At 33.2% G+C, this 27,876-nt stretch overlaps 1 protein-coding gene and 1 long non-coding RNA gene across 4 annotated transcripts; both read right to left on the minus strand.

Annotated features, from left to right (window-relative positions):
• Positions 1 to 6,574: 6,574 nt before the first annotated feature.
• On the minus strand, positions 6,575 to 8,765 carry LOC148763279 (uncharacterized). The gene is made up of 3 exons (XR_016025954.1): positions 8,469 to 8,765; positions 7,736 to 7,815; positions 6,575 to 6,867 (listed from the first exon to the last, which is right to left on the minus strand). It is a non-coding gene; the product is annotated as an uncharacterized LOC148763279 (long non-coding RNA).
• A 156-nt stretch (positions 8,766 to 8,921) lies between these two features.
• LOC108663180 (uncharacterized) lies at positions 8,922 to 27,662 on the minus strand. Of its 3 annotated transcripts, XM_088805271.1 has the most exons (4): positions 13,614 to 14,261; positions 12,881 to 12,960; positions 11,943 to 12,012; positions 8,922 to 11,178 (listed from the first exon to the last, which is right to left on the minus strand). In XM_088805271.1, the coding sequence occupies exon 4, from the start codon at positions 11,170 to 11,172 to the stop codon at positions 9,769 to 9,771; it is 1,404 nt and encodes a 467-aa protein (XP_088661397.1). In that variant the 5' UTR covers positions 11,173 to 11,178; positions 11,943 to 12,012; positions 12,881 to 12,960; positions 13,614 to 14,261; the 3' UTR covers positions 8,922 to 9,768. The 3 variants fall into 3 exon arrangements, 2 of the variants coding, with proteins under 2 accessions (XP_088661397.1, XP_088661398.1); XM_088805272.1 differs by lacking the exons at positions 12,881 to 12,960; positions 13,614 to 14,261 and adding an exon at positions 27,586 to 27,662; XR_016025760.1 differs by lacking the exon at positions 8,922 to 11,178 and having other exon boundaries at positions 11,315 to 12,012; positions 13,614 to 13,985.
• Positions 27,663 to 27,876: the final 214 nt, after the last annotated feature.

Consider the following 27,876-nt stretch of genomic DNA (forward strand, 5'->3'; position numbering starts at 1 on the left):
CATTCGACCGTTGTTGGGCCAAATTTTTGAGAAGTAATGATATACTTTCTCATTTCCCCATGTCTACTTATAGACCTTTAGGGCAAACTTAGGTCCTTTCCGCGCAATATTGCAATGAAAATTATACCCTTACTGAGAAACCCTCAGTGACACAGGTTAAGGTTATTGAATATACCATTTAAGATTTTTTATATAATATAGTTGTTCATCAAATTTAAAATAAGATGACACATTAATTATAAAATTTTTCTTTAAATATAAATTTAATCAATATTTATAGGTCTAAATTAACATTTTCTTTTTATTATCCGAGAATATGATAAATGAAATGCAAAAGAGGATATAACTTGGTTTTTTCTAATTTCATTCTATTGACATATCAAAATTCATTGTCTAAAAAGCAAATGGAGACAGATCGAGTAGTATCTTTAGATCCGAAATAGTTACTTCTCATTGTATAGTCTAAGCTCACAATTAAAAAAAAAAAGGAAAGAAAATTTAATAGGCAAACCAGTTCAAACCAGAAAAATAGAAACCAATATCTTACAATCCAAACTATAGAACACATGCATCATTTATATGTTGTCCTAATTTGTTAGTATTAGGAGAATTACTGCTTGGGACAACCGCGTCTGTACACTCCAACACAGCAAGGGCATGTCGATTGCATATTACACCATCCTTTCCCAGGTGGTAGTAAAGGAATATTGCATACATGTATCTTTCCATCTCATTCTAGTTTGAATTGGCTTGTTCGGTTCTGCGATCTGAAATATGAAAAATATTATTGTCTAAATTCATGCAAGGAAGATGGACTAATCAATAAACATGTAAAATTAAAAGTGGTTATTAATAACTCATTTAATTTATATAAGTTGCATTTGTTTAGAATTTAAAATTATTACAAATAACATGTAAACAAAAATTTATTGAGCACAATATCTGATCATATGATTTTTTTTAAATAAATAAAAAATTTGCATTTAACAATATTTTAAATTTGACTTTAACAAAGACTAAATGGACTTTAAATCCATTTTTATTATTGAAAATCAATAAGTTAAAAATTATTTTTACAATTTATATTATTATTTTAGAATCAAATGTAAAAAATGGATTAGGATGCAAAAAGAAACTATTTTATAAAACTTATGAAAACATAATTTTTTAGTATAAAAAAATATTCATTTTTTGTCAAACCCTGTTTTATAAAATAATTACGATGTCATTTACATGCTCAATAGAATTGTTACATATTTAGGAAGTTTGAGAAAATCGTTGAAATACGATATTGCCCCTAATGGTATCATTAAATCAATTAAGCCTCGAACTAATTCAAATAGGATTTTTAAGGTGAAATTAAGAGTTTCACAGTTCAGGAATGACTCAAAATGGTAATTCGGAGTTCGAGAATCAATTTGGAGTCAAACCGAAATTTTCACTATCTAAAGGTAAAATGGTCATTTGCCACCTCGGGACAAAATAAAAATTTTTAGAAAAGATTTTTTGGCCCCATTTAACTTATTGGAGTATGATTTAAGTATTGAAGTATAATTTGAGGGTTTGGCAGTGAAAAAGTTTAATTCCGGTGATTTTTGAAGTGTAGGGGCAAAATCGTAATTTTTCCAATCACGGACAAAATTTGAGATTTTGAGAGAATTTAGATCACATTTGACAAATTGGAGAATGATATGAGTATAAGAGATGAAAAATATGTCTATGGGCAATTTTTCAGTTTTTGGGGCAAAAATATAATTTTTGATTTTTATCGGGGTAAAAGTGTAAATTTCAAAAATTACTTCACCAAGACTTTGGATAAGTCTGAGAATTTTATCTAAGTTATGGATATTTTAAGGAATAATATGTGGTGGAGATTTAAAGCTTAAAAGATAAGAATTTAAAAAATGGACCAATAATGTAGTGACATGTGGCAAGTTTAGATTATTATATTATTTAATTATAAAAATCAGCCCACACCACCATTTTCGCTTCATTATGGCCGGCCATAGCAAGAAAACAAAGGGGAAAAGAAAAACAAAAACCTAGGGGGAGAAATTCAAGGGAAATTTGGTGAAAATTCAAGGAAACAAGTGACAAAAGGTAAAATTTCTTGATTTTGACTTGTGTTTTACCTTTCCCATGCATTTCCCATCATTTTCCATGGTTGAATCATGTGATTTGAGGATGAATTCAATTCTGAAAAAATGGGTTAGGAGAGAGAAACTTCTTAGATTAATTTGATTTCAAGTTATGTTAGTGTTTTAAGTTAGTGTAGCATATTTAGGAACAAAACAACAAGAAAATAATTTATTTTCCTCCATTACCATTATTGAGCAAATTTTTTAGGGGAATATTGGTTAATGATATTGATGTTTATTTGAGGAATTATGATGAATAATGATGAATTATGAGCCTAGAAAAATAATGGGAATTTTCGGAGCAAAAATACGAATTTTTACCCAGTAGGGGTATTTTCGTAATTTGCTATCGAGATTGATAATTTGCACCACACTGAGAGACATTAAGTCAATTTGGGTGCAATTGAGGTATAGAAACTGAAAAAAAATAATTTGGAGTTTAAACGGACGCGTATATCGATTTAATGGGGTGATAGGCCGAATTAGGTCAGCACCGCATTTAAGCAGTAGTCGGATAAGTTGTATATCATGTCATGCATATATACCGAGCCTGAATTGATTTTATAATGATCAAGGATTGATGTGGTGAATTATGTATTGTATATTGTGGATAGGTGGTGAGTAAATTACACTGGTAAAAGTACAGAAATTGTGCTTGAAGACTGGGATTAGGAGTACATCGACTCCTAGAACTGTGAGTGGACAACTTATCGTCTTAAATATCTAGAGTAATTATACTTGTTTAATGCTTTTATTGAATGGTGAGTTTAAATTATAAAATATTATGTTTTCCAATTAAAATGTTTTTAATAAAAATGAGATTTATACTAGTTTTGAAATCAAATATTGTTTTGGGAAAATTGAGTATATGGAGACTGTGTTGAAATTTATGATTTTATATGTTATTGAAATTGTGGCTTATGATACTTTGGTAGCATGATGGCTAAATTTTTGGGGTTGGCATGAAATATATGAATAGTTTTGGATTGGTCTCGGTAGACTAGATTAAATTTTATTCGCCATATTAAGCTACTGAAAATTTTATGGGTCTGGGTATATTAAACGGTCACTGCAGTGGTGGGGGTTTTCGTGGACTGCCTATCAGAGAAGCACGGTAACTCAATTATATATTTACCTCCGGGGGGAGATGTTGGGTGAAGTATCTCTTGAGGTATGATTTGAGTGCACCTCACGTTCAGGCCACCACGTGAGAGTGAGACTCAGCCAACGCCAAGGAACGACTGTGTGTTAGATGTGAAAACATGTTTATGGGTATGGGTCATTGAACAGCCTTGGCGGTCTCAGTGGGATACCTTGACGAAGGTACCCGCGAGAATGATTCTGGCAGGGGCCAAGTTTAAGAAATTCATAAGCAAAGAAATTTTGATGAAAATAAATTGTTTGGTATAGATTGAAACGAAATTTGTGTTATGAACATTATTGAGATATAACGTTTTTATATTGTCTCAATCTACTCGGCTTTAGATGCTTTTGATGGTAATTGTTTACTCACTAGGATTATTTAATCTCACCCCTCTTCCTATCCATTTTTCAAGCTCAGGACAGTTTGTTGATAGTTGATTAAGACGAGAATTAATCTCAGAGTTGCATCATAGGAAGTAAGGGTTCGTAGCTCTACACCTTATTGGTTAGTTGGGGGCCCACGTGCCACTGTAAACGAAATTTCATACTTTAATTATCTTTATTACTATATGAATAAATTTATTTTACTCTTACGCTACAAAAGTTATTTTAGAAAGATTTTGAAAATATTGTGTTTTAAGAAAATAAAATATTTTATTTAATATTTTTATTATATTCAAATAGCTATAGAAAATATTTTTTTATAAAATAATCCAATAGTAAATATTTGTGACAGTTTATCCAAATAATTGAAAATGTTAAATTTTTCAGTAAAATATTTTACATAATATAAAATTAACAGGCAAACAACTGATCAGTGACATAAAATAGTAATGAAAAATTAGATTTCTTGTAATAATTATAACAGATAAAAAAGCTTAAAAATAGATTAGAAAGTAATTGTCGTCACCCGGTCTATTAAACGGATCCCCTCCACCTACTACAACTCCCGAACATAATAAGAAGTGGATTAGGATACAAAAACAAACTACATTTTTTAAAATATAATTTGTTAATAGCAAATTGATTGACTTATTATTGCTTTTTTATTGCAAATTATTCCACTTTCTAGTTTCTACCATTTACATGTACCCTATAGCAAAATATATAGATCGGAAAGTAATCGTCTCACTGTTAATAAACGAATCCTGTGCTCCTAAAACTCGAGAGATCAAGAGGAACAAGACAATAAGGAAGGCCTTCATTTTGGGAAACTATATATGTCGTGCTTAATTAACTCTTTAATTATATTTATAGAAGATTCGTTTTTGTGGAATATTTTTGGACGTCCCAAATTAAGGAAAAGCGAAAGCTTCTGAAAATCAACGGCGGGGATGTAATTTCCATGGATGTTGGATAACACCAAAACTTTGGAGGCATGGACCTATGGAATGAGAAAGGAATGATGAGGGGGTTAGAGTCGTTTCCCAACCAACCGACCCAAGGCAACCTATAGAACACACCATCATTTATACGTTGTCCTAAATTTGTTAGCATTAGGAGAATCACTACTTGGGACAACTGCGCCTATACACTCCAACACAACAAGGGCATGTCGATTGCATATTACACCATCCTTTCCCAGGTGGTAGTAAAGGAATATTGCATACATGTATCTTTTCATTCTCATTCGAGTTTGAATTGGCTTGTTCGGTTCCGCGATATGAAATATGAAAAACATTATTGTCTAAATTCATGCGAGGAAGATGGACTAATCACTAAACATGTAAAATTAAAAGTGGTTATTAATAACTCATTTAATTTATATAAGTTGCATTTGTTTAGTATTTAAAATTATTACAAATAACATGTAAACAAAAATTTATTGAGCACAATAATCTGATCATTTGATTTTTTTAAATAAATAAAAAATTTGTACTTAACAATATTTTAAATTTGACTTTAACAAAGACTAAATGGACTTTAAATCCATTTTTATTATTGAAAATCAATAAGTTAAAAATTATTTTTATAATTTATATTATTATTTTAGAACCAAATGTAAAAAATGGATTAGGATGAAAAAAGAAACTATTTTATAAAAATTATGAAAACATAATTTTTAAGTAACAAAAAATATTCATTTTTTATTTCACTTTCATATATATGTTAGAATTAATATTAAATTTAGTGAATTGTTCTACTTTCGTTTTAACCATTTACTTGTACTCTATAACAACTTTTGAAATGTAACATAAAATAATCAACAAAAATATTGAAGATGGAAATATTTTTAAGATAGGTAATGATAGAAAATATTTTTTTATAAAATAATCCAATAGTAAATATTTGTGACAGTTTATCCAAATGATTGAAAATATTAAATTTTTCAATAAAACATTTTACACAAAAAAGATTTTCCTTCGTCAAGTTATTTTCTGATTACTAAAGGAAACAAAGTCCAAAAAGAAAGCACTCCTTATATCTTAATTACATAAAAGTAAAAGAATTATCTATAATATAAAATTAATAGGCAAACAACTGATCAATGCCATCAAATAGTAATGAAACATCAGATTTCTTGTAATAGTTACAACAGATATAAAAGCATAAAAATAGATTAGAAAGTAATTGTTTTCACCTGGTCTATTAAACCGATCCCCTGCACCTGCTACAACTCCCAAACATAATAAGAAGTGGATTAGGATACAAAAACAAACTACATTTTTGGAAATATAATTTGTTAATAGCAAATTGATTGACTTATTATTGCTTTTTTATAGCAAATTATTCCACTTTCTAGTTTCTACCATTTACATGTACCCTATAGCAAAATATATAGATCGGAAAGTAATCGTCTCACTGTTAATAAATGAATCCTGTGCTCCTAAAACTCGAGAGATCAAGATGAACAAGACAATGAGGAAGGCCTTCATTTTGGGAAACTATATATGTCGTGCTTAATTAACTCTTTAATTATATTTATAGAAGATTCGTTTTTGTGGAATATTTTTGGACGTCCCAAATTAAGTGTCACGACCCGGAACTCCCATCGGGCCCGTGACAACCGCCGCGACGTCTCGATAAGCACTCATTACCCCGAATGCCGATCGAAACCCCGCAAGGCTTAGCATCAACTTCCGCATCTCCCCGGTGAACGACAGTTATTAAATCTCGCATTTCAAGAAATCATAAGTTGTTTCCAACTCAAAACAATAAAAATATTATTTTCTAGCTCACTGGGGCATTTTCGTCATTTTCTTTTTTTTGAAATTTCGAAATCCGAAAAAATGTAATATGTAAGTGGAAACACATATTTCATGATTTAAATTAAATTTTGAAGTCTAAAACATTCGTTTAAAGTAAAATTATAGCTATTTGAATATAATAAAAACATTAAATAAAATATTCTATTTTCTTAAAACACAATATTTTCAAAGTCTTCCTAAAATAACTTTTGTAGCATAAGAGTAAAATAAATTTATTCATATAGTAATGAAGATAATTAAAGTATGAAATTTCGTTTACAGTGACACGTGGGCCCCTAATTAACCAAGAAGGTGTAGAGCTACGAACCCTTACTTCCTATGATGCAACTCCGAGATTAATTCTCGTCTTAATCAACTATCAACAAACTGTCCTGAGCCTGAAAAATGGATAGGAAGAGGGGTGAGATTAAATAATCCCAGTGAGTAAACAATTACCATCAAAAGCATCTAAAGCCGAGTAGATGGAGACAATATAAAAACGTTATATCTCATTAATGTTCATAACACAAAATTCGTTTCAATCTATACCAAATAATTTCTTTTCATCAAAATTTCCCCGACTTATGAATTTTTTTAAACTTGGCCCCTGCCAATATCATTCTCGCGGGTACCTTCGTCAAGGTATCCCACTGAGACCGCCAAGGCTGTTCAATGACCCATACCCATAAACATGTTTTCACATCTGACACACAGCCGTTCCTTGGCGTTGGCTGAGTCTCACTCTCACGTGGTGGCCCGAACGTGAGGTGCACTCAAATCATACCTCAGGAGATACTTCACCCAACATCTCCCCCCCGGAGGTAAGTATATAATTGAGTTACCGTGCCCCTCTCATAGGCAGTCCACGGAAACCCCCACCACTGCAGTGACCGTTTAATATACCACCAGACCCATAAAAATTTCAGTAGCATAATATGGCGAATAAAATGTAATCCAGTCTACCGAGACCAATCTAAAATTGTTCATATATTTCATGCCAACCCCAAAAATTTAGCCATCATGCTACCATAGTGTCATAAGCCCCAATTTCAATAACATATAAAATCATAAATTTCAACACAGTCTCCATATACTCAATTTTCCCAAAACAATATTTGATTTCAAAACCAGTATAAATCTCATTTTTTATTAAAAAACATTTTAATTGGAAAACATAATATTTTATAATTTAAATTCACCATTCAATAAAAGCATCAAACAAGTATAATTACTCTAGATATTTAAGACGATAAATTGTCCACTCACAGTTCTAGGAGTCGATGTACTCCTAATCCCAGTCTTCAAGCACAATTTTGGTACTTTTACCAGTGTAATTTGCTCACCACCTATCCACAATGTACAATACATAATTCACCACATTAATGCTTGACCATTATAAAATCAATTCAGGCTCGGTATATATATGCATGATATGACATGCAACTTATCCGACTACCGCTTAAATGCGGTGCCGACCTAATTCGGCCTATTACCCGATTAAATTACTAACGCGTCCAATTTAATCTCAAATTAATTTTTTTCAGTTTCTATACCTCAATTGCACCCAAATTGACTTAATGTCCCTCGGTGTGGTGCAAATTATCAGTCCTGATAGCAAATTACGAAAATACCCCTAATGGGTAAAAATTCATATTTTTGCTCCAAAAATTTCCATTATTTTTCTAGACTCATAATTCATCATTATTCATCATAATTCCTCAAATAAACATCAAGATCATCAGCCAATATTCCCCTAGAAAATTCAGCCAATAATGGTAATGGAGGAAAATAAATTCTTTTCTTGTTGTTTTGTTCCTAAATATGCTAAACTAACACTAAACACTAACATAGCTCAAAATCAAATTTATCTAACAACTTTCTCTCTCTAAACCCATATGACCAGAATTCAAATCATCCTCAAATCACATGATTCAACCATGAAAAATGATGGAAAAAGCATGGGAAAGGTAAAGCACAAGACAAATTTAAGAAATGTTACCTTTTTTTCACTTGATTTTTGAATTTCCACCTATTTTCCCTTTAAATTTCCTAGCTAGGGTTTTATTTTCTCCTTTCTCTCTCTTGTTTCTTGCTTGGCCGAATGTTGAAGAAGAAGAATGGGTGGGCTGATTTTTTTATGCCTTTTTTATTGTTTAATGAAATAATATTATTTTATTCATATTTTAAATATTTTATTAATTCATTTTTTTTTTCTAGCCATCCATTTGTCCTACTTTTTCCACCATGCATTCCCTTTGACTTATCCAAGTCTTAAGTGAAATTTCCAGATTTTTCCAAAGTTTTGGTGAAGTAATTTTTGATATTTACACTTTTGCCCTCGTAAAAATCAAAAATTACATTTTTGCCCCAAAAACTGAAAAATTGTCCATAGACATATTTTTTATCCCTTATACTCATATCATTCCCCAATTTATCAAATGTGATCTAAATTCTCTCAAAATCTCAAATTTTATCCGCAGATGGAAAAATTACAATTTTACCCTTATATAGTGAAAATTTCAATTTGACTCCGAATTGATCCTCGAACTCCTAATTACCATTTTGAGTCATCCCTGAACTGTGAAACTCTTAATTTCACCTTAAAATTCCTATTTGAACTAGTTCGAGGCTTAATCGACTTAATGATACCATTAGAGGCAATATCGTCTTTTAACGATTTCTCGAACTTCCTAAATATACAAACATTCTATCGAGCATGTGAATGATATTATAATTATTTTACAAAGCAGGGTTTGACAACACTACCCCCCTTAAAATAAAATTTTGTCCTCAAAATTTCACTTATTAACTCAAAGAAAAGGCGGGGTATTATCTTTTATTCGATGCTCAACTTCTCCTGTTATCTCCTTTATAGGGAATCTTAATTCACTAAAAATCATTCTTTATTTTAGTTAATCACAATATCAACCCCACATATGTGTATATGCTTTATAATCCCATTTATGCATTCAAGATCTTTCTTGATTTAATCATCGCATACGATGCAGTATCATAATTACTCAGAGTCATCCCTTTGTCCTTAATCATCTTTCGTGCCTCTATATTGCTTTGTATCCTTCTTGTATTTCGACATCAATTTATTGCTTAAGATTTAAGTTCATTTGAACTTTGTATACCTCAAGTATTTTTGAGTTCTAATTTCCACAATATAGTAAGAAATTCTTACAACCATATTCCATATGAACTCATTTACTATATTATTCTTGAAACCTTTATTTACACGTCCATCACTTGGTATTTACATCCCCTATCACTATTTTACACCTTCGTCTAACTTTTCACTCACTTTCTTCAGATCGGACTCGTGCTTCATCTTCTGTTACAGCGAAAACTCTTGTTGAAGAACGAGTCAATGGCCTCAAAGGTGGTTGTGCTGGGGTGTTGCTACCCATTTCAGATCGTACAGTTACCCCCTGCCTCGGGTGTACTCCAGAGGAATCTCTCCTCTGCATATCCGTATGAGTTAGTGGGGATGGAGCATCTACTGTAGCTCGTCCTAACTGTGGGCAGTCACTCCTAATGTGGCCCGGCTGGTCACAATGAAAGCATCTTATGCCCCAACACTCCCCAACATGATATCTCCCACATTTTTCGCATTTATTTAAACCTCCAAAACTCTTCTCGGAAGTACTACTCATCCCAGACCTGCTAAATCTCGGAGGTCTCTGCTGTAACTGTGAAAATGGGGGTCGAGGAGATATCACCGGAACAGAAGCAGTACTCTCAGAAGCAGATGTGTCCTTACCTCTTTTGGGCAGTTGAATAGAGGATACATTCGGGTTTCTCCTCTTCGCAAACTCAGCTCGCATTCTTCGATTTTCATTCGTGAGTTTTTCGGCCCTTAAAGCCATCTGTACAACTTCTTTATGAGGCTCCCGGCCTGTCACAGTCATTCTCTCTCTGATCTCGTTACGGAGCCCTTCTTCAAAATAACTAGCTTGATCTTGCTCAGACTTCACCAGGTCTGGCACATATGACATCAGCTCGTTAAAACGAGCCTCGTACTCTTCTATGGTCAAATTCCCTTGTTGTAAACTTAGGAATTCTCTCTTCTTCTCTTTTTGATGAAAGTAGGTGTAGTATTGACCGTCGAATTCTTGTAGGAAGTCTATCCAAGTCAACGAAGTAATGGAACGTGATTTTACCGAGCTCCACCATGTACGAGCCCTCTTCTCTAGTAATCTTGTGGCCACCATTAACTTCATATCATCATCCAATTTCATATCCACAAATGTCTCCGTTACCTGAGTAATCCAATCTTTAGCTGCGGTTGCATCCAAATCACCAACAAAAGAAGTGCAACCTAGCTGCCTAGCTTCCTTAAGCTTTTTGGAAATGGAGACATCTGGCACTGGTGGTGGAACAAGAGGTGGTGGTGGTGGCACTGGAGACACTGCTGGGGGAACAGTATGAGGGACTCGACCAGCTTGAGCTTGGCCCATAATGACATTAAGAAAAGCTGCTAATGCCTGGACTGCCTCAAGAGACATGGCATGAACACCAGGAGTAGCAGTAGGTGGTGGAGGAGGTGGAGGAATCTCAGTAGGCTCAACAGCAGGTGCTGCTCGAAAAGTAGGTGCAGCAGACTCCCTTTCCACGGGATCTGGCTGACTAAGTCTAGCACGGCCTCTTCCCCTCCCTACTGACCTATAGAGAGGTGGACGCCCACGTCGAGGAGGCATGGTACTCTACAATAAGAAATGGAATAGACTTAGATGACTTTAAATTCTATATGCAACTAACTCGATATAACCTAACTTAACTTGACTTACTTAACTTAACTTAACTTGGGCCACGCAGTGTCAGTGTGGATTTCTTAAAACAACTTTAAAATCAAAAAATTTGAAATCCAAAGCTTTAAAATCAAAATCTTTGATCTTTAAACGATGCTCTGATACCAATCTAATTGTCACGACCCGGAACTCCCATCGGGCCCGTGACAACCGCCGCGACGTCTCGATAAGCACTCATTACCCCGAATGCCGATCGAAACCCCGCAAGGCTTAGCATCAACTTCCGCATCTCCCCGGTGAGCGACAGTTATTAAATCTCGCATTTCAAGAAATCATAAGTTGTTTCCAACTCAAAACAATAAAAATATTATTTTCTAGCTCACTGGGGCATTTTCGTCATTTTCTTTTTTTTGAAATTTCGAAATCCGAAAAAATGTAATATGTAAGTGGAAACACATATTTCATGATTTAAATTAAATTTTGAAGTCTAAAACATTCGTTTAAAGTAAAATTATAGCTATTTGAATATAATAAAAACATTAAATAAAATATTCTATTTTCTTAAAACACAATATTTTCAAAGTCTTCCTAAAATAACTTTTGTAGCATAAGAGTAAAATAAATTTATTCATATAGTAATAAAGATAATTAAAGTATGAAATTTCGTTTACAGTGACACGTGGGCCCCTAATTAACCAAGAAGGTGTAGAGCTACGAACCCTTACTTCCTATGATGCAACTCCGAGATTAATTCTCGTCTTAATCAACTATCAACAAACTGTCCTGAGCCTGAAAAATGGATAGGAAGAGGGGTGAGATTAAATAATCCCAGTGAGTAAACAATTACCATCAAAAGCATCTAAAGCCGAGTAGATGGAGACAATATAAAAACGTTATATCTCATTAATGTTCATAACACAAAATTCGTTTCAATCTATACCAAATAATTTCTTTTCATCAAAATTTCCCCGACTTATGAATTTTTTTAAACTTGGCCCCTGCCAATATCATTCTCGCGGGTACCTTCGTCAAGGTATCCCACTGAGACCGCCAAGGCTGTTCAATGACCCATACCCATAAACATGTTTTCACATCTGACACACAGCCGTTCCTTGGCGTTGGCTGAGTCTCACTCTCACGTGGTGGCCCGAACGTGAGGTGCACTCAAATCATACCTCAGGAGATACTTCACCCAACATCTCCCCCCCGGAGGTAAGTATATAATTGAGTTACCGTGCCCCTCTCATAGGCAGTCCACGGAAACCCCCACCACTGCAGTGACCGTTTAATATACCACCAGACCCATAAAAATTTCAGTAGCATAATATGGCGAATAAAATGTAATCCAGTCTACCGAGACCAATCTAAAATTGTTCATATATTTCATGCCAACCCCAAAAATTTAGCCATCATGCTACCATAGTGTCATAAGCCCCAATTTCAATAACATATAAAATCATAAATTTCAACACAGTCTCCATATACTCAATTTTCCCAAAACAATATTTGATTTCAAAACCAGTATAAATCTCATTTTTTATTAAAAAACATTTTAATTGGAAAACATAATATTTTATAATTTAAATTCACCATTCAATAAAAGCATCAAACAAGTATAATTACTCTAGATATTTAAGACGATAAATTGTCCACTCACAGTTCTAGGAGTCGATGTACTCCTAATCCCAGTCTTCAAGCACAATTTTGGTACTTTTACCAGTGTAATTTGCTCACCACCTATCCACAATGTACAATACATAATTCACCACATTAATGCTTGACCATTATAAAATCAATTCAGGCTCGGTATATATATGCATGATATGACATGCAACTTATCCGACTACCGCTTAAATGCGGTGCCGACCTAATTCGGCCTATTACCCGATTAAATTACTAACGCGTCCAATTTAATCTCAAATTAATTTTTTTCAGTTTCTATACCTCAATTGCACCCAAATTGACTTAATGTCCCTCGGTGTGGTGCAAATTATCAGTCCTGATAGCAAATTACGAAAATACCCTTAATGGGTAAAAATTCATATTTTTGCTCCAAAAATTTCCATTATTTTTCTAGACTCATAATTCATCATTATTCATCATAATTCCTCAAATAAACATCAAGATCATCAGCCAATATTCCCCTAGAAAATTCAGCCAATAATGGTAATGGAGGAAAATAAATTCTTTTCTTGTTGTTTTGTTCCTAAATATGCTAAACTAACACTAAACACTAACATAGCTCAAAATCAAATTTATCTAACAACTTTCTCTCTCTAAACCCATATGACCAGAATTCAAATCATCCTCAAATCACATGATTCAACCATGAAAAATGATGGAAAAAGCATGGGAAAGGTAAAGCACAAGACAAATTTAAGAAATGTTACCTTTTTTTCACTTGATTTTTGAATTTCCACCTATTTTCCCTTTAAATTTCCTAGCTAGGGTTTTATTTTCTCCTTTCTCTCTCTTGTTTCTTGCTTGGCCGAATGTTGAAGAAGAAGAATGGGTGGGCTGATTTTTTTATGCCTTTTTTATTGTTTAATGAAATAATATTATTTTATTCATATTTTAAATATTTTATTAATTCATTTTTTTTTTCTAGCCATCCATTTGTCCTACTTTTTCCACCATGCATTCCCTTTGACTTATCCAAGTCTTAAGTGAAATTTCCAGATTTTTCCAAAGTTTTGGTGAAGTAATTTTTGATATTTACACTTTTGCCCCCGTAAAAATCAAAAATTACATTTTTGCCCCAAAAACTGAAAAATTGTCCATAGACATATTTTTTATCCCTTATACTCATATCATTCCCCAATTTATCAAATGTGATCTAAATTCTCTCAAAATCTCAAATTTTATCCGCAGATGGAAAAATTACAATTTTACCCTTATATAGTGAAAATTTCAATTTGACTCCGAATTGATCCTCGAACTCCTAATTACCATTTTGAGTCATCCCTGAACTGTGAAACTCTTAATTTCACCTTAAAATTCCTATTTGAACTAGTTCGAGGCTTAATCGACTTAATGATACCATTAGAGGCAATATCGTCTTTTAACGATTTCTCGAACTTCCTAAATATACAAACATTCTATCGAGCATGTGAATGATATTATAATTATTTGACAAAGCAGGGTTTGACATTAAGGAAAAGCGAAAGCTTCTGAAAATCAACGGCGGGGATGTAATTTCCATGGATGTTGGATAACTCCAAAACTTTGGAGGCATGGACCTATGGAATGAGAAAGGAATGATGAGGGGGTTAGAGTCGTTTCCCAACCAACCGACCCAAGGCAAAAAAAGGGAAAATTGGAAGCACCAAGGGCAGGAGGTCTCCCTTGGCCCAAAGGAGCCGACGGATAGTCACCTTTCCACTTTTCTAAAGGTCTCCTTTGGTCTAAAGGAGCCGGTGGATTGTTACCTTTCCTCCTTTCTAAAGTCTAAAGAAAATTTTGTTTAAACAAATTTTGACGCGCCTATTACATGTGGATGAAAGAGAAAAATAATAAATTGGTGTTTCCAAATTGTAAAAAATTTTAAGTATAATACTTAAAAGATTTCTGAATTATTCGAGAAAATTTAAATAAAATTTTATTTTCTATTATGTTCAATTAAGTCTTTTTATTTTGATCCAAATAAGCCTTTATGACTAATAATTAATTAACTATTGTTAAAATGTCTCTTATTATTTTGTGTCAATGACGTTAATATGACATATTGACATATCATAACGAATGATAACGTGATATGTTAAAATGATATGATGACATGACCATATGACATTTTCACTCTCCACATCCGCATTATATCAGAGCCATGTGGGTATAAAAAGATAATTGATATTTTAACTAATACCAATTAATCAACCATTAGTCATAAGAGCTTATTTGACTTGAAATAAAAATACATGGATTTGATTGAACATAATAGAAAAGTAAAGTCATATTTCAATTTTTTTGGAGTGTTTAGAGAACTTTGTTAAGTATTATGTCAAAAGGTTAAGTAACTACAATTGGGTAATTTTTTTTTTCAAATACATGTGAAACAAAAAAAAAAGAAAAAATGTGTCTTTATGTATAGCCTATAGTTTTATACTTTTTATTAGTACATCCATTTATATTTTTTTTCATGGATTTAGAAATTAAGAAAAAATTTGGAGAATTTAATGGGCCTTCATTGATAAAGGTCTTTTCCTTCAGGGCTAGTTTCGTAACTTTGGTCTTGTTGATTGCTTTATCAATGCTAGAGGTTCATAGGGGAATGACATAAATATAACAAATCAGCCCCCTTCTTAATTATCATCATCTCCTCCTCTCTCTAGTTCTTCCCTTCATCTTTTTGGTTTTTCCTTAAACCCAGATTCTAACATTAGGCTAGATAGCTATCATCGTCCTTAGTCATCGTAAAAACCCAACTCCCTCTCCCTTGTTGAAAAAAAGAACCGAGAAATAAAGAGAGAGGGGGAAATAACATAATGCAAGAAAGTACTTTGCTTCTCGTTTTTCTAGTTTAGAATAAGAAGTGATGTCTTGATTATCAACCAAGGAAAATGAATACAAATTAAAAAAAGCTTGACTGGTTGAGATCAAAGCACAATGCTATTGAAGGAATGCTTTGCAGAAGCAAAATAGAGTAAAGGAAGAATTCAGGTGACTCCAATATGACTTGAGTGTTGGTGCAAATGGGGTTTAAATGGAATTTAAGAAACAAGCAAAATTGAGTTCAAGGTAAGCCTTTCAATAAACACTATCTTTAATACTTATTTCGCCCCCACCACTCAGTATGCAAAGGAGGATAATATGAATAGCCTTAAGGATACAATGAAGCCAATGTCTAACTTCATCTAGCACTTTACGAGAGTAGATCGTTAGATACACTTGAGGGTTTACAAAGTTGTTTGGCTTTGGAGCTTACTTTCTACAGCAAATAGATTATAAGGAATTTGGACGCTTTTGTAGTTTATGGGAACTTAAGTGTTTATGTTTATTTGCAGAACATAACACTCCTTATTGCTTCTTGAATTTTCTGTTCTTCTTTTTTGTTTTTGGTGTGTCAAAATGGTTGGTAACAAGTCCTTTATATAAGCTTTAAAGTGTCTCTTCTTTAAGGACACAACCCTATCATTAAGGCACCATTTTGTCCAAAATACATCTTTACATTTTGCAAGACACAACCTTTGGATAAAGGTATTGTTTCAATAATCATCTTATGAAAGGACAACTATTCATTCCATAAAACATAATCTTTGAGTTATAATTTGAAATAATAACTTTCATATTTAAACTTTTGAGCTATGGTGTTTTTTCAAATTGTCTCATAACCTTTAGACGTCATTTTACCAAGAAACATAACCTGTCAAGCCCGACCTTATAAAATATTTTCCATGTCATTCATATGATTGACAATATGCTTGCATACTTGGAAAGCCCCGAAAGAAAAATCGTTAAAAGACGACAATGTACCAAATGGTACAATTAAGTTAATTTAAGTCTCGAACTAGATCAAATAGAGAATTTAAAATGAAATTAAGAATATTAAAGTCCCAGAATGGTTTAATATGGTGATTTGGAGTTCAAGGATCAATTTGGAGTCAAATCGAAATTTTTACTATCTAGGAGCAAAAAGGTTATTTGCCACCTAGGGACACAATGGGAATTTTTAGAAAAGAATTTTTTTTTTGGCCCCATTTGACTTGTTGGAGTATAATTGGAGGGTTTGGCAATGAAAAAGTTTAATTTCGGTGATTTCTAGAGTGTAGGGGCAAAATCGTAATTTTACCACTCGCGGACAAAATTTGAGATTTTGAGAGAATTTAGATCAAATTTGACAAATTGGAGAATGGTATGAGTATAAGGGATGAAAAATATGTCTATGGGCAATTTTTCAGTTTTTGGGACAAAAATGTAATTTTTGACTTTTACGGGGGTAAAAATGTAAATTTCAAAAATTACTCTACCAAGACTTTGGATAAGTCTGAGAATTTTATCTAAGCTATGGATATGTGGGACAAGTGTATGGTGAAAATTTGGAAACAAATGGATGGCTAGAATTTAAGGAATTAATAAAACATTAAAAAAATAAATAAAATAATATTATATTATTTTAGCCTTTAAAAAGGTAAAAATTCCAGAATTCTCATCTTCTTCAGCCGTCCAAACCAGGGGAGAAAAGGGGGAAAAAAACAAATAAGAACCCTACCTGAAAATTTGGGGAAAATCAAGAGAAATCAAGAAATCAAGCATTAAAAAGGTAAATTTCATTGATTTTCCTTGTGATTTTCACTACCCATGCATTTTTTTCTCATTTCCATGCAAAATTAGAAAGTGGGTATGGACACCCATGCTGGCCAAACCTCCATGGATGAGTTTTGAGCTTGATTTTTGGTTGATTTTACTTGAATTAAGTGATTTTAGTTAAGTTATATTGAAATATAGCAAAAATAAGCTAGAGATATAATTTTCTCCCATTGAAACCCATTAAGCCGAATTTTCTAGGGGAATATTAGCTGCTGATCTTGATGTTTATTTGAGGAATTATGATGAATAATGATGAATTATGAGCCTAGAAAAATAATGGAAATTTTCGGAGCAAAAATACAAATTTTTACCCACTAGGGGTATTTTTGTAATTTGTTATCAGGACTGATAATTTGCACCACGTTGAGGGACATTAAGTCAATATGGGTGCAATTGAGGTATAGAAACTTAAAAAAATTAATTTGGAGTTTAAACGGACACGTATATCAATTTATCGAGTAAAAGACTGAAATAGGCTAACACCGCATTTAGGTAAAAATTTAGACATTTTTGCATTCCATATCAAGCATTAGTAGTCTAAATTAGTTTAATTTCAATTTAATACCAATGTGGTGAATTTCTCGATTTTGTACTGTGTTAAGGTGGTAAGTCCTCCGATAAAGGTAAGGAAATTGCACCCGAGAACCAGTAGTCTGAGTATTTCGAAAATCCCCACTCTAGACACGGTGAGTAACCTTACCATCATTTTAATTATCTAAAGTATGTTTTTATTCGGATTTAGTGAATTTTATGAAAATGAGTTCAAATGGTAAATTTTATGTTTTGTAAATAAAATGAGTTTAAATGAAAATATTTTATAAATTGTCTTGAAACGAAATAACGATTTTGAAAATAGAGTAATTGGAGACCACCGATATGTTGTAAATTTAAAATTGAATTAATGGCTTATGTTATTATATTGGCATGACTGGCTAGGCTGTGTTTTGTTTATGAATTGTATGAATTGCTTTATTTTACCATTGTAGGCTGGGTAGTAATATATTAGCCTTGTCATGCTATCAAAATTTTATTGTATGGTGGGTTTGACCTGCTGCAGTGGGCTGGGTTCTGTGGACTAGCCTATTAGAGGGGCACGAAATCCTGTTATATTTTTACCTCGGTTGGAGAGGTGAGTCGGGTAACTCCCGAGGTATAACTTTAAAGTTCACTTCACGCCAAACCACCACGTGAAGGGGAACTTGGCCAACGCCAAGGAACGACTATATTTTCAAAATAAAAACATGACTTTCTAATAGCCTTGGCGGACTCAGTTGGGATAGCCCTCGGTCAAGGTATCCCAGATAACTCAGTATGATAATAATTTTTGGCATAAGCCAAGCTTTTTAAGAAATTCATAAGCCATACTGATTACTTGCTTTAAATAAATTGATTTCATTTGGTTGAAATAAGTTGAAAGATGATAAATTACAGTTTAATGAAATGTTTTAATAGTCTCCTTTTACTCGACTTTAGATATTTTGAGTGATGTTTGTTTACTCACTGAGATTTTATAATCTCACCACCCTCATTTCCACCTATTTCAGGCTCAGAATAGATTGTAGATAACTGATATCGACGAGAATTACAGTTGAACTTGCCACATCCAAAAACTGTAGGTTCATTTCTTTTGATACTTTTGGTCATTCGTGGGCCCACGTGTCACTGTAAATTAAATTCTATACTTTGATTATCTGTATTACGGTATGTAAGAATTTATTTTGCTTTTATACTATAAAAATTATTTATGCAGTGTTCTTAAAATATTGTTTTATGTGAAAATTGAATATTTTATTTTATTATAACAGTCATAATTCCATTTTAAACGAATGTTTTAGACATCCAAAATTATTTTTGATTATGAAATATGTGTTTTCCACTTACATACAATATTTTTAGATGATTTTGAGATTTTTGGGATAAATGACCAAAATACCCTTGTGAGATGAAAATTATTATTTTATTTGTTTAAGTTGGAAACAGTTTAAAATCTTTTAGAATGTGGTATTTGGAAACAGTTACCCACAGGGAAAATGAGAAGCTGATATTAAAGCCTTGCGGGGTTCCGGTTGACATTCCGGGTAATGAATGTCGATCGAGACGTCGTTGCGGTTGTCACGGGCTTGATGGGAGTTTCGGGTCGTGACAATTAAGTTGGTATCAGAGCTGTTGGTTTTAAAGATTAGAGTTTTGGATTTAAAGTTATTTTAAAGCTGTTTTAAAAATTTACAGTGTCAGTGTGGCCCCAAGTGAAGTTAGGTTAGATTGAATAAAATACATGCATAAGCATATAGAGCCTGAGGTTGCCTAGACTCACTTTGTTCCCTCTTATAGATTATTATGTCTCCTCGACAAGAACAACCACCTCTCACTAGATCAGCTGGGAAAGGAAGAGGTCGTTTCCAACGTCGTCAGTTAGGTGCAATAGAGGAGGAATCGACTGCATCCACCATTCGGGCAGCACCTGCTGCTGAACAGACCGAGACTCCTCCACATCCTCCACCTCCTCTGCCACTTACTAGTATTCCTGCTATGCCTCTTGAGGCAGTTCAGGCATTGGCAGCCTTCTTTACTGCTATTGCTGGCCAGGCTCAGGCTGGTCAAGCTCTTTCTACAGTTCCTCTAGCTGCTCCTTCAGTACCACCATCCCCACCTCCTGTCCCACCACCAGTGCTGGATGTTTCTGATTTTAAGAAGCTTAAAGAGGCTAGGCAACATAGTTGTGTTTCTTTTATGGGTGAGTCGGATGCAACCGTGGCTAAAGAGGTGGTACGAACGACTTTAAGAGCTGAGAAGCTTGCGAATGAAAATAGGAGTCTGCGAGTTGAGTTAGCAAAAAGGAGAAATCTGAGTGTATCTTCTAGTCAACCACCAAAAAAGGGCAAAGACTCCTCTGTTTCAGGAAGTTCACGTAGATGCAGAAATTGTGGGAATTATCATGTTGGGCCGTGCAGAGGGCCTGCACGATGTTTTCGTTGTGATCAACCGGGTCACATTATGAGAGATTGCCCATAGTTAGGATGGGCTATGGTAGCTGCTCCATCTCCACCAGCTCATACGGATATGCAGAGGAGAGATTCTTCTGGATTGCAACCGAGACAAGGATGATTTTGACATACCACCAAGGGTAGATTAAATATGTTGAAATTAGTGCTCTAACAAAGTACATATGATAGAAAGCTAGTTTGTAAGTTGTAGTTTTCATGATCATGAAATATATAAAGATTATCAATAAATGGACATACATTTGGAGTTGTAATTTACAAGTTTGAAGTATTTAAGATATGATTAAATGGAATTAGCATTAGTTAAGGTACATAAATCTTTTAATTAGTTTCTATGGAGTATGCGTGATAGTAGAATGGAGGAACATCGTGCAGTGATGCTATATGGTGAAATCACTATACAATATGGAAAGGGTATTTTCGAGTGGGATTTATTGACTGATGATAAGTGATGAGCAATTTGAGATACATGTAGCTATGAATAAATTTGGAGATTTTTGCTTAAGCAAACTTGTATTAAATGTTATGGTAAAGATATATGAATGCTAGTGGCAAAATAAATACGTTAAATCAATGTTTTGATCGCACACTTGTGATAGAAAGTTAGTCTTGCTAATTGTGGTATAGACTCGAAGGGAAGCCACACGATTGTGAATAATTGAGGTAGTAGCTTTAAAGGTGGAAGAGTTGCTAAGATAAAGTGAATTCAAACTGTTGCCATGCCACAGTTCTGACTATTAAACGCTGTCACATTAAGAACCCATAATGGCTAGAAAGCAAGAGCAAATTGAGAGTGGCATGAAGATGAAACTCACGAGTTGAAGAATGGTCATTGGTTTTCATGCTAAGCTTTGTTGTTTGGAGTCTTAAGTGCATTGGGAGGTATTAAGATAAAGATGATTAGTGAAATTGCAAAGTTTTTTTTTTATTACCTTATATATATTGGCATGTAAGAGAAAGAAAAGTTAGAGAATTTTTGAGATGGCTACATAAAAATAAATTAACATGTGGAGTGTTAAGATGAATAATATGATGACTGAAGTCAAATCTTAAGAAATAAAGAAGACAAGAGATTAAGTCTTGTTAAAGACTAAAAAGGAAGCAAGCGAAAGGTTAGATGAATGTATGAGATACTGATAAAAGATGTCAATACCAAGTGAGGAAAATGTAAATAAAGATTTCAATAATGATATACTTGGTGTATAAAAGAGTAAATAAGTGATTAAGTGTTTCAAGAATGTTTAAACGCCCTTGAGAAAGAATTATAAGTTATACATGATGAGCATAAGATGTGTGACTTTGAAAATTGCTAAGGAGCCAAATGGCTAAGTTACGGGTTAAATGATCATATGTTGTGAGACATAAATTTAAAATAAATATCCCTAAGGAAATACTCAAGAGAAGTTCTGCCATGGATCTTGTGAAAGCAAGCACTAAGTTATACAGTTATAAAAAGGAAGCTATATGCTGAGAATGGTATAAGTATTAACATTAAAAAGTACTTGAGGAGAATTTAGTTTCAAGTCTTGTAATTTCAAGTACAATTTGTAAATTAGTTAAGGAAGAATGATGTTATATTCATATGAAAGAGTGGAATAAAGGATGATAGAAGTTAACCCTGATAATGAAGTCAGATAATAAAACTTTCTTAATATATTATGGGAATTGGAATTCGAAAATGCGTGAGGCATACATGATTCAAATGAATCTGAGTTTTAAGTGACAAATCAATATCGAAATGCAATAAGGATACAATATATAGGAGACATGAAGGATAATTGAGGAATAAGGATGACTTTTAGGAATTGTAGTATTGCATAAGATGCAATGATCAAGTCAAGATAAATTTTTGAGATACCAATGGGATTATAAAACATATACGCATAATAGATTATAATTCAATGGAGATGACATTCTGATGCAATGATATACAGTACAAGGAAACTTAAGCATATAATTGGAAATGATAAGAAGAGAATATAAGTATATAAATGATGAGGAACTATGCACAGGCATGATGAGAATTCGTATGAATTATGAAGATTATTCTATTGAATCTTGATTGTGGATGGGAATGAATTAAGAGAAATTAGTCTGAAGGCATTTGAAAACAGAGACTCGTATACATAATGAGGAATATAGACATTTGAATGTACATGTATATGTATGTGTGGAGTAGTGATGTCCCAACTAAAATGAATAATTATTTTAGTGGTTTGAGATTTGAACTCAATATGTTTGATGAGTTGTATAGATAATGTAACGATTAAGAATCTTATCAGAAGACGATTTATGGTGACCTAAGGAATTTTGGAAAAATAGTTAAGGGAATATAATCTATAGTACGATTAAGCCATATGAGATGGATTAATAGGATTAAGAAGATTGAAATTTTCTAAATGCAAAGTAAACATGAAATATGTAGAAATAATTAAAGCCATTAATTTTCCCGAACGCTGAGGATATGTACAGGAATGAGTATGGCGTGTTAATGATATTGTAAACTACACAATAATGTATGAGGATATGATGAATGAATGAAAGTCGAGAAGTTTGATATGGAATGAAGTAATAAGATAGTGATTGGTATACCTAAATAAGAATAAAATGCGATCGAAATTGGTATGATTGAGATGGAGTTATGGTTCAAGCCTAATGATAGTAATAGAAGCATGCTTGGTGTCTCGATATAAGAGATCATAATTGTGAAGGTTATTGTTGATATGATTTTAAAGGGTAATAATAGACATAAGTGAAGTACTTGAGTTGAATTGGAGGTAAATGAGGTGAACAAATCGAAATTCCTTATAAAGGGGAGGACATAAGAAGTCGAGCATTAGATAAGAAAACAATACCCCCACCTTTCTCTAAGTTCAGTACATGAAATTTTGAGATCAAAATTTTATTTTAAGGGGGGTAGTGTTGTCAAGCCCGACCTTATAAAATATTTTTCATGTCATTCATATGATTGACAATATGCTTGCATACTTGGAAAGCCCCGAAAGAAAAATCGTTAAAAGACGACAATGTACCAAATGGTACAATTAAGTTAATTTAAGCCTCGAATTAGATCAAATAGAGAATTTAAAATGAAATTAAGAATATTAAAGTCTCAGAATGGTTTAATATGGTGATTTGGAGTTCAAGGATCAATTTGGAGTCAAACCGAAATTTTTATTCTCCAGGGGTAAAATGATCATTCGCCACCTAGAGACACAATGAGAATTTTTAGAAAAGAATTTTTTTTGACCTCATTTGACTTATTGGAGTATAATTTGAGGGTTTGGCAGTGAAAAAGTTTAATTCCGGTGATTTCTAGAGTGTAGGGGCAAAATCGTAATTTTACCACTCGCGGACAAAATTTGAGATTTTGAGAGAATTTAGATCAAATTTGAAAATTTGGAGAATGGCATGAGTATAAGGGATGAAAAATATGTCTATGGGCAATTTTTCAGTTTTTGGCGTAAAAATGTAATTTTTGACTTTTACGGGGGTAAAAGTGTAAATTTCAAAAATTACTCCACCAAGACTTTGGATAAGTCTGAGAATTTTATCTAAGCTATGGATATGTGGGACAAGTGTATGGTGAAAATTTGGAAACAAATGGATGGCTAGAATTTAAGGTATTAATAAAACTTTAAAAAAATAAATAAAATAATATTATATTATTTTAGCCTTTAAAAAGGTAAAAATTCCAGAATTCTCATCTTCTTCAGCCGTCCAAACCAGGGGAGAAAAGGGGGAAACAAACAAATAAGAACCCTACCTGAAAATTTGGGGAAAATCAAGAGAAATCAAGAAATCAAGCATTAAAAAGGTAAATTTCATTGATTTTCCTTGTGATTTTCACTACCCATGCATTTTTTTCTCATTTCCATGCAAAATTAGAAAGTGGGTATGGACACCCATGCTGGCCAAACCTCCATGGATGAGTTTTGAGCTTGATTTTTGGTTGATTTTACTTGAATTAAGTGATTTTAGTTAAGTTATATTGAAATATAGCAAAAATAAGCTAGAGATATAATTTTCTCCCATTGAAACCCATTATGCCAAATTTTCTAGGGGAATATTGGCTGCTGATCTTGATGTTTATTTGAGGAATTATGATGAATAATGATGAATTATGAGCCTAGAAAAATAATGGGAATTTTCAGAGCAAAAATATAAATTTTTACCCACTAGGGGTATTTTTGTAATTTGTTATTGGGACTGATAATTTACACCACACTGAGGGACATTAAGTCAATTTGGGTGCAATTGAGGTATAAAAACTGAAAAAAATTAATTTGGAGTGTAAACGGACGCGTATATCGATTTATCGGGTAAAAGATCGAAATAGGCTAACACAGCATTTAGGGAAAAATTTAGACATTTTTGCATTCCATATCAAGCATTAGTAGTCTAAATTAGTTTAATTTCAATTTAGTACCAATGTGGTGAATTTCTCGATTTTGTACTGTGTCAAGGTGGTAAGTCCTCCGATAAAGGCAAGGGAATTGCACCCGAAGATCAGTAGTCTGAGTATTTCAAAAATCCCCACTCTAGACACGGTGAGTAACTTTACCATCATTTTAATTATCTAAAGTATGTTTTTATTCGGTTTTGGTGAATTTTATGAAAATGAGTTCAAATGGTAAATTTTTATGTTTTGTAAACAAAATGAGTTTAAATGAAAATATTTTATAAATTGTCTTGAAACGAAATAACGATTTTGAAAATAGAGTAATTGGAGACCACTGATATGTTGTAAATTTAAAATTGAATTAATGGCTTATGTTATTGTATTGGCATGACTGGCTGGGCTGTGTTTTTTTGATGAATTGTATGAATTGCTTTATTTTACCCTTGCAGGCTGGGTAGTAATATATTAGCCCTGTCATGCTATCAAAATTTTATTGTATGGTGGGTTTGACCTGCTGCAGTGGGCTGGGTTCTGTGGACTAGCCTATTAGAGGGGCACGGAATCCTGTTATATTTTTACCTCGGTTGGAAAGGCGAGTAGGGTAACTCCCGAGGTATAACTTTAAAGTTCACTTCACGCCAAACCACCACGTGAAGGGGAACTCAGCCAACGGCAAGGAACGGCTATGTTTTCAAAATAAAAACATGACTTTCTAATAGCCTTGGCGGACTCAGTTGGGATAGCCCTTGGCCAAGGTATCCCAGATAATTGAGTATGATAATAATTTTTGACATGAGCCAAGCTTTTTAAGAAATTCATAAGCCATACTGATTACTTGCTTTAAATAAATTGATTTCATTTGGTTGAAATAAGTTGAAAGATGATAAATTACAGTTTGATGAAATGTTTTAATAGTCTCCTTTTACTCGACTTTAGATATTTTGAGTGATATTTGTTTACTCACTGAGATTTTATAATCTCACCACCCTCATTTCCACCCATTTCAGACTCAGAATAAATTGTAGATAACTGATATCAGCGAGGATTACAGTTGAACTTGCCACATCCAAAAACTGTAGGTTCATTTCTTTTGATACTTTTGGTCATTCGTGGGCCCACGTGTCACTGTAAATTAAATTCTATTCTTTGATTATCTGTATTACGGTATGTAAGAATTTATTTTGCTTTTACACTATAAAAATTATTTATGCAATGTTCTTAAAATATCGTTTTATGTGAAAATTTAATATTTTATTTAATATTTTTATTTTATTATAACAATCATAATTCCATTTTAAACGAATGTTTTAGACATCCAAAATTATTTTTGATTATGAAATATGTGTTTTCCACTTACATACTGTCACGACCTAGAACTCCTATCAGGCCCGTGACAACTGCCGTGACGTCTAGATAGGCACTCATTACCCCGAATACCAATTGGAACCCCGCAAGGCTTAGCATCAGCTTCCGCATCTCCCCGGTGAGCGACAGTTATTAAATCTTGCATTTCAAGAAATCATAAGTCTTTTCCAAATCAAAACAATAAAATATTATTTTTTAGCTCACAGAGGCATTTTTGTCATTTGTCTTTAAAAATACCAAAAATCGCCAAAAACATGGTGTAAAAACTAAATATGTTCATACATATTTTAAATCAAATAACTAAAGTATAAAATTACTTTTACAATGACACGTGGGTCCCCAACTAACCAATAAGATGCGAGTATGTGAACCTATAATTTTGACAATGCAAGGCTCACTGAAGTCCTTGACGCAATCGGCTATCTACCGGCTATCCCGAACTTGAAATGTGGAGAATTGAGGGTGGTGAGATTATAAAATCCTAGTGAGTAAACAGACATCATCTAAACTATCTAAAGGCGAGTAAATGGAGACAATTAAAAATAATTAACTTCAGCAAATTTTTCACATCACGAATATTCATTTCAACCAAATAATCAATATGTCTCGTGAATTACTCAAAACTTGGCTCATGCCAAATCTTGTACTCTGGGACATCTGGACCAGGGGTATCCAACTGAGTCCGCCAAGGCTGTTCAAAATTCATATTTCGCATAAATCATATTTTATTTTGAAACATAACCGTTCCTTGGCGTTGGCTGAGTCTCATTCTCACGCGGTGGTCCACGTGAAGTGCACTCAAAAAGCCCCACTTCAGGAGATACCCTACGCGCCTCTACGACCGAGGTGAGAATATAAAGGAGTTTACCGTGCCCCTCTAATAGGCTGGCCCACGGAACCCCCCACCACTGCAGTAGCTAATCTTTTATCTACCACCTGATTTATAAAATCTTTTTCTGCATGACATGGTAATTTATCGCAACCTAGCCTCTCAAGGCTAAATACATAGTACAAATAATTCTAACACCAAAATTAGTTTAGCCATTCATGCTCATTTATTGTCATAAGCCATTCAATTTAAAACCATAAATTTACAACACAAGCAGACAGTCTCTAATTACTCTATTTTCAAAACCAATATTCAATTTTTTAGAAAATTTATAAAATCATTTTATAAAATCACAATTTCTCTTAAAACATAGCAATTTACCATTTAAACTCATTTTCCATAAAATCACACAATTGTATAAAACTACTCTAGATAATTAAGACGATAATAAGTTTACTCACAGTTTTCGAAAACTAAATTCGGGTACTCCAACTATTACTCCTCGGATGCGATTTCTTTGCCCTTGCTAGAGGATTCGCCACCTTGACAAATTGCACAATTAAGAGGTTTACTACTTTGGTACTAAACCAAAATAAACTAATTTATACTACTAATGCATGATATGAAGTGCAAAATGTCTAAATTTTGCCTAAACACAATGTTAGCCTATTTCGGTCTTTTACCCGATAAATCGATAGACGCATCCATTTAAACTCCAAATTAATTTTTTTCAGTTTCTATACCTCAATTGC

Source organism: Theobroma cacao, chromosome 4 (assembly GCF_053813885.1).
Source record: "Theobroma cacao isolate CCN51 chromosome 4, ASM5381388v1, whole genome shotgun sequence".
In the NCBI taxonomy this organism is placed as follows: Eukaryota; Viridiplantae; Streptophyta; class Magnoliopsida; order Malvales; family Malvaceae; genus Theobroma; species Theobroma cacao.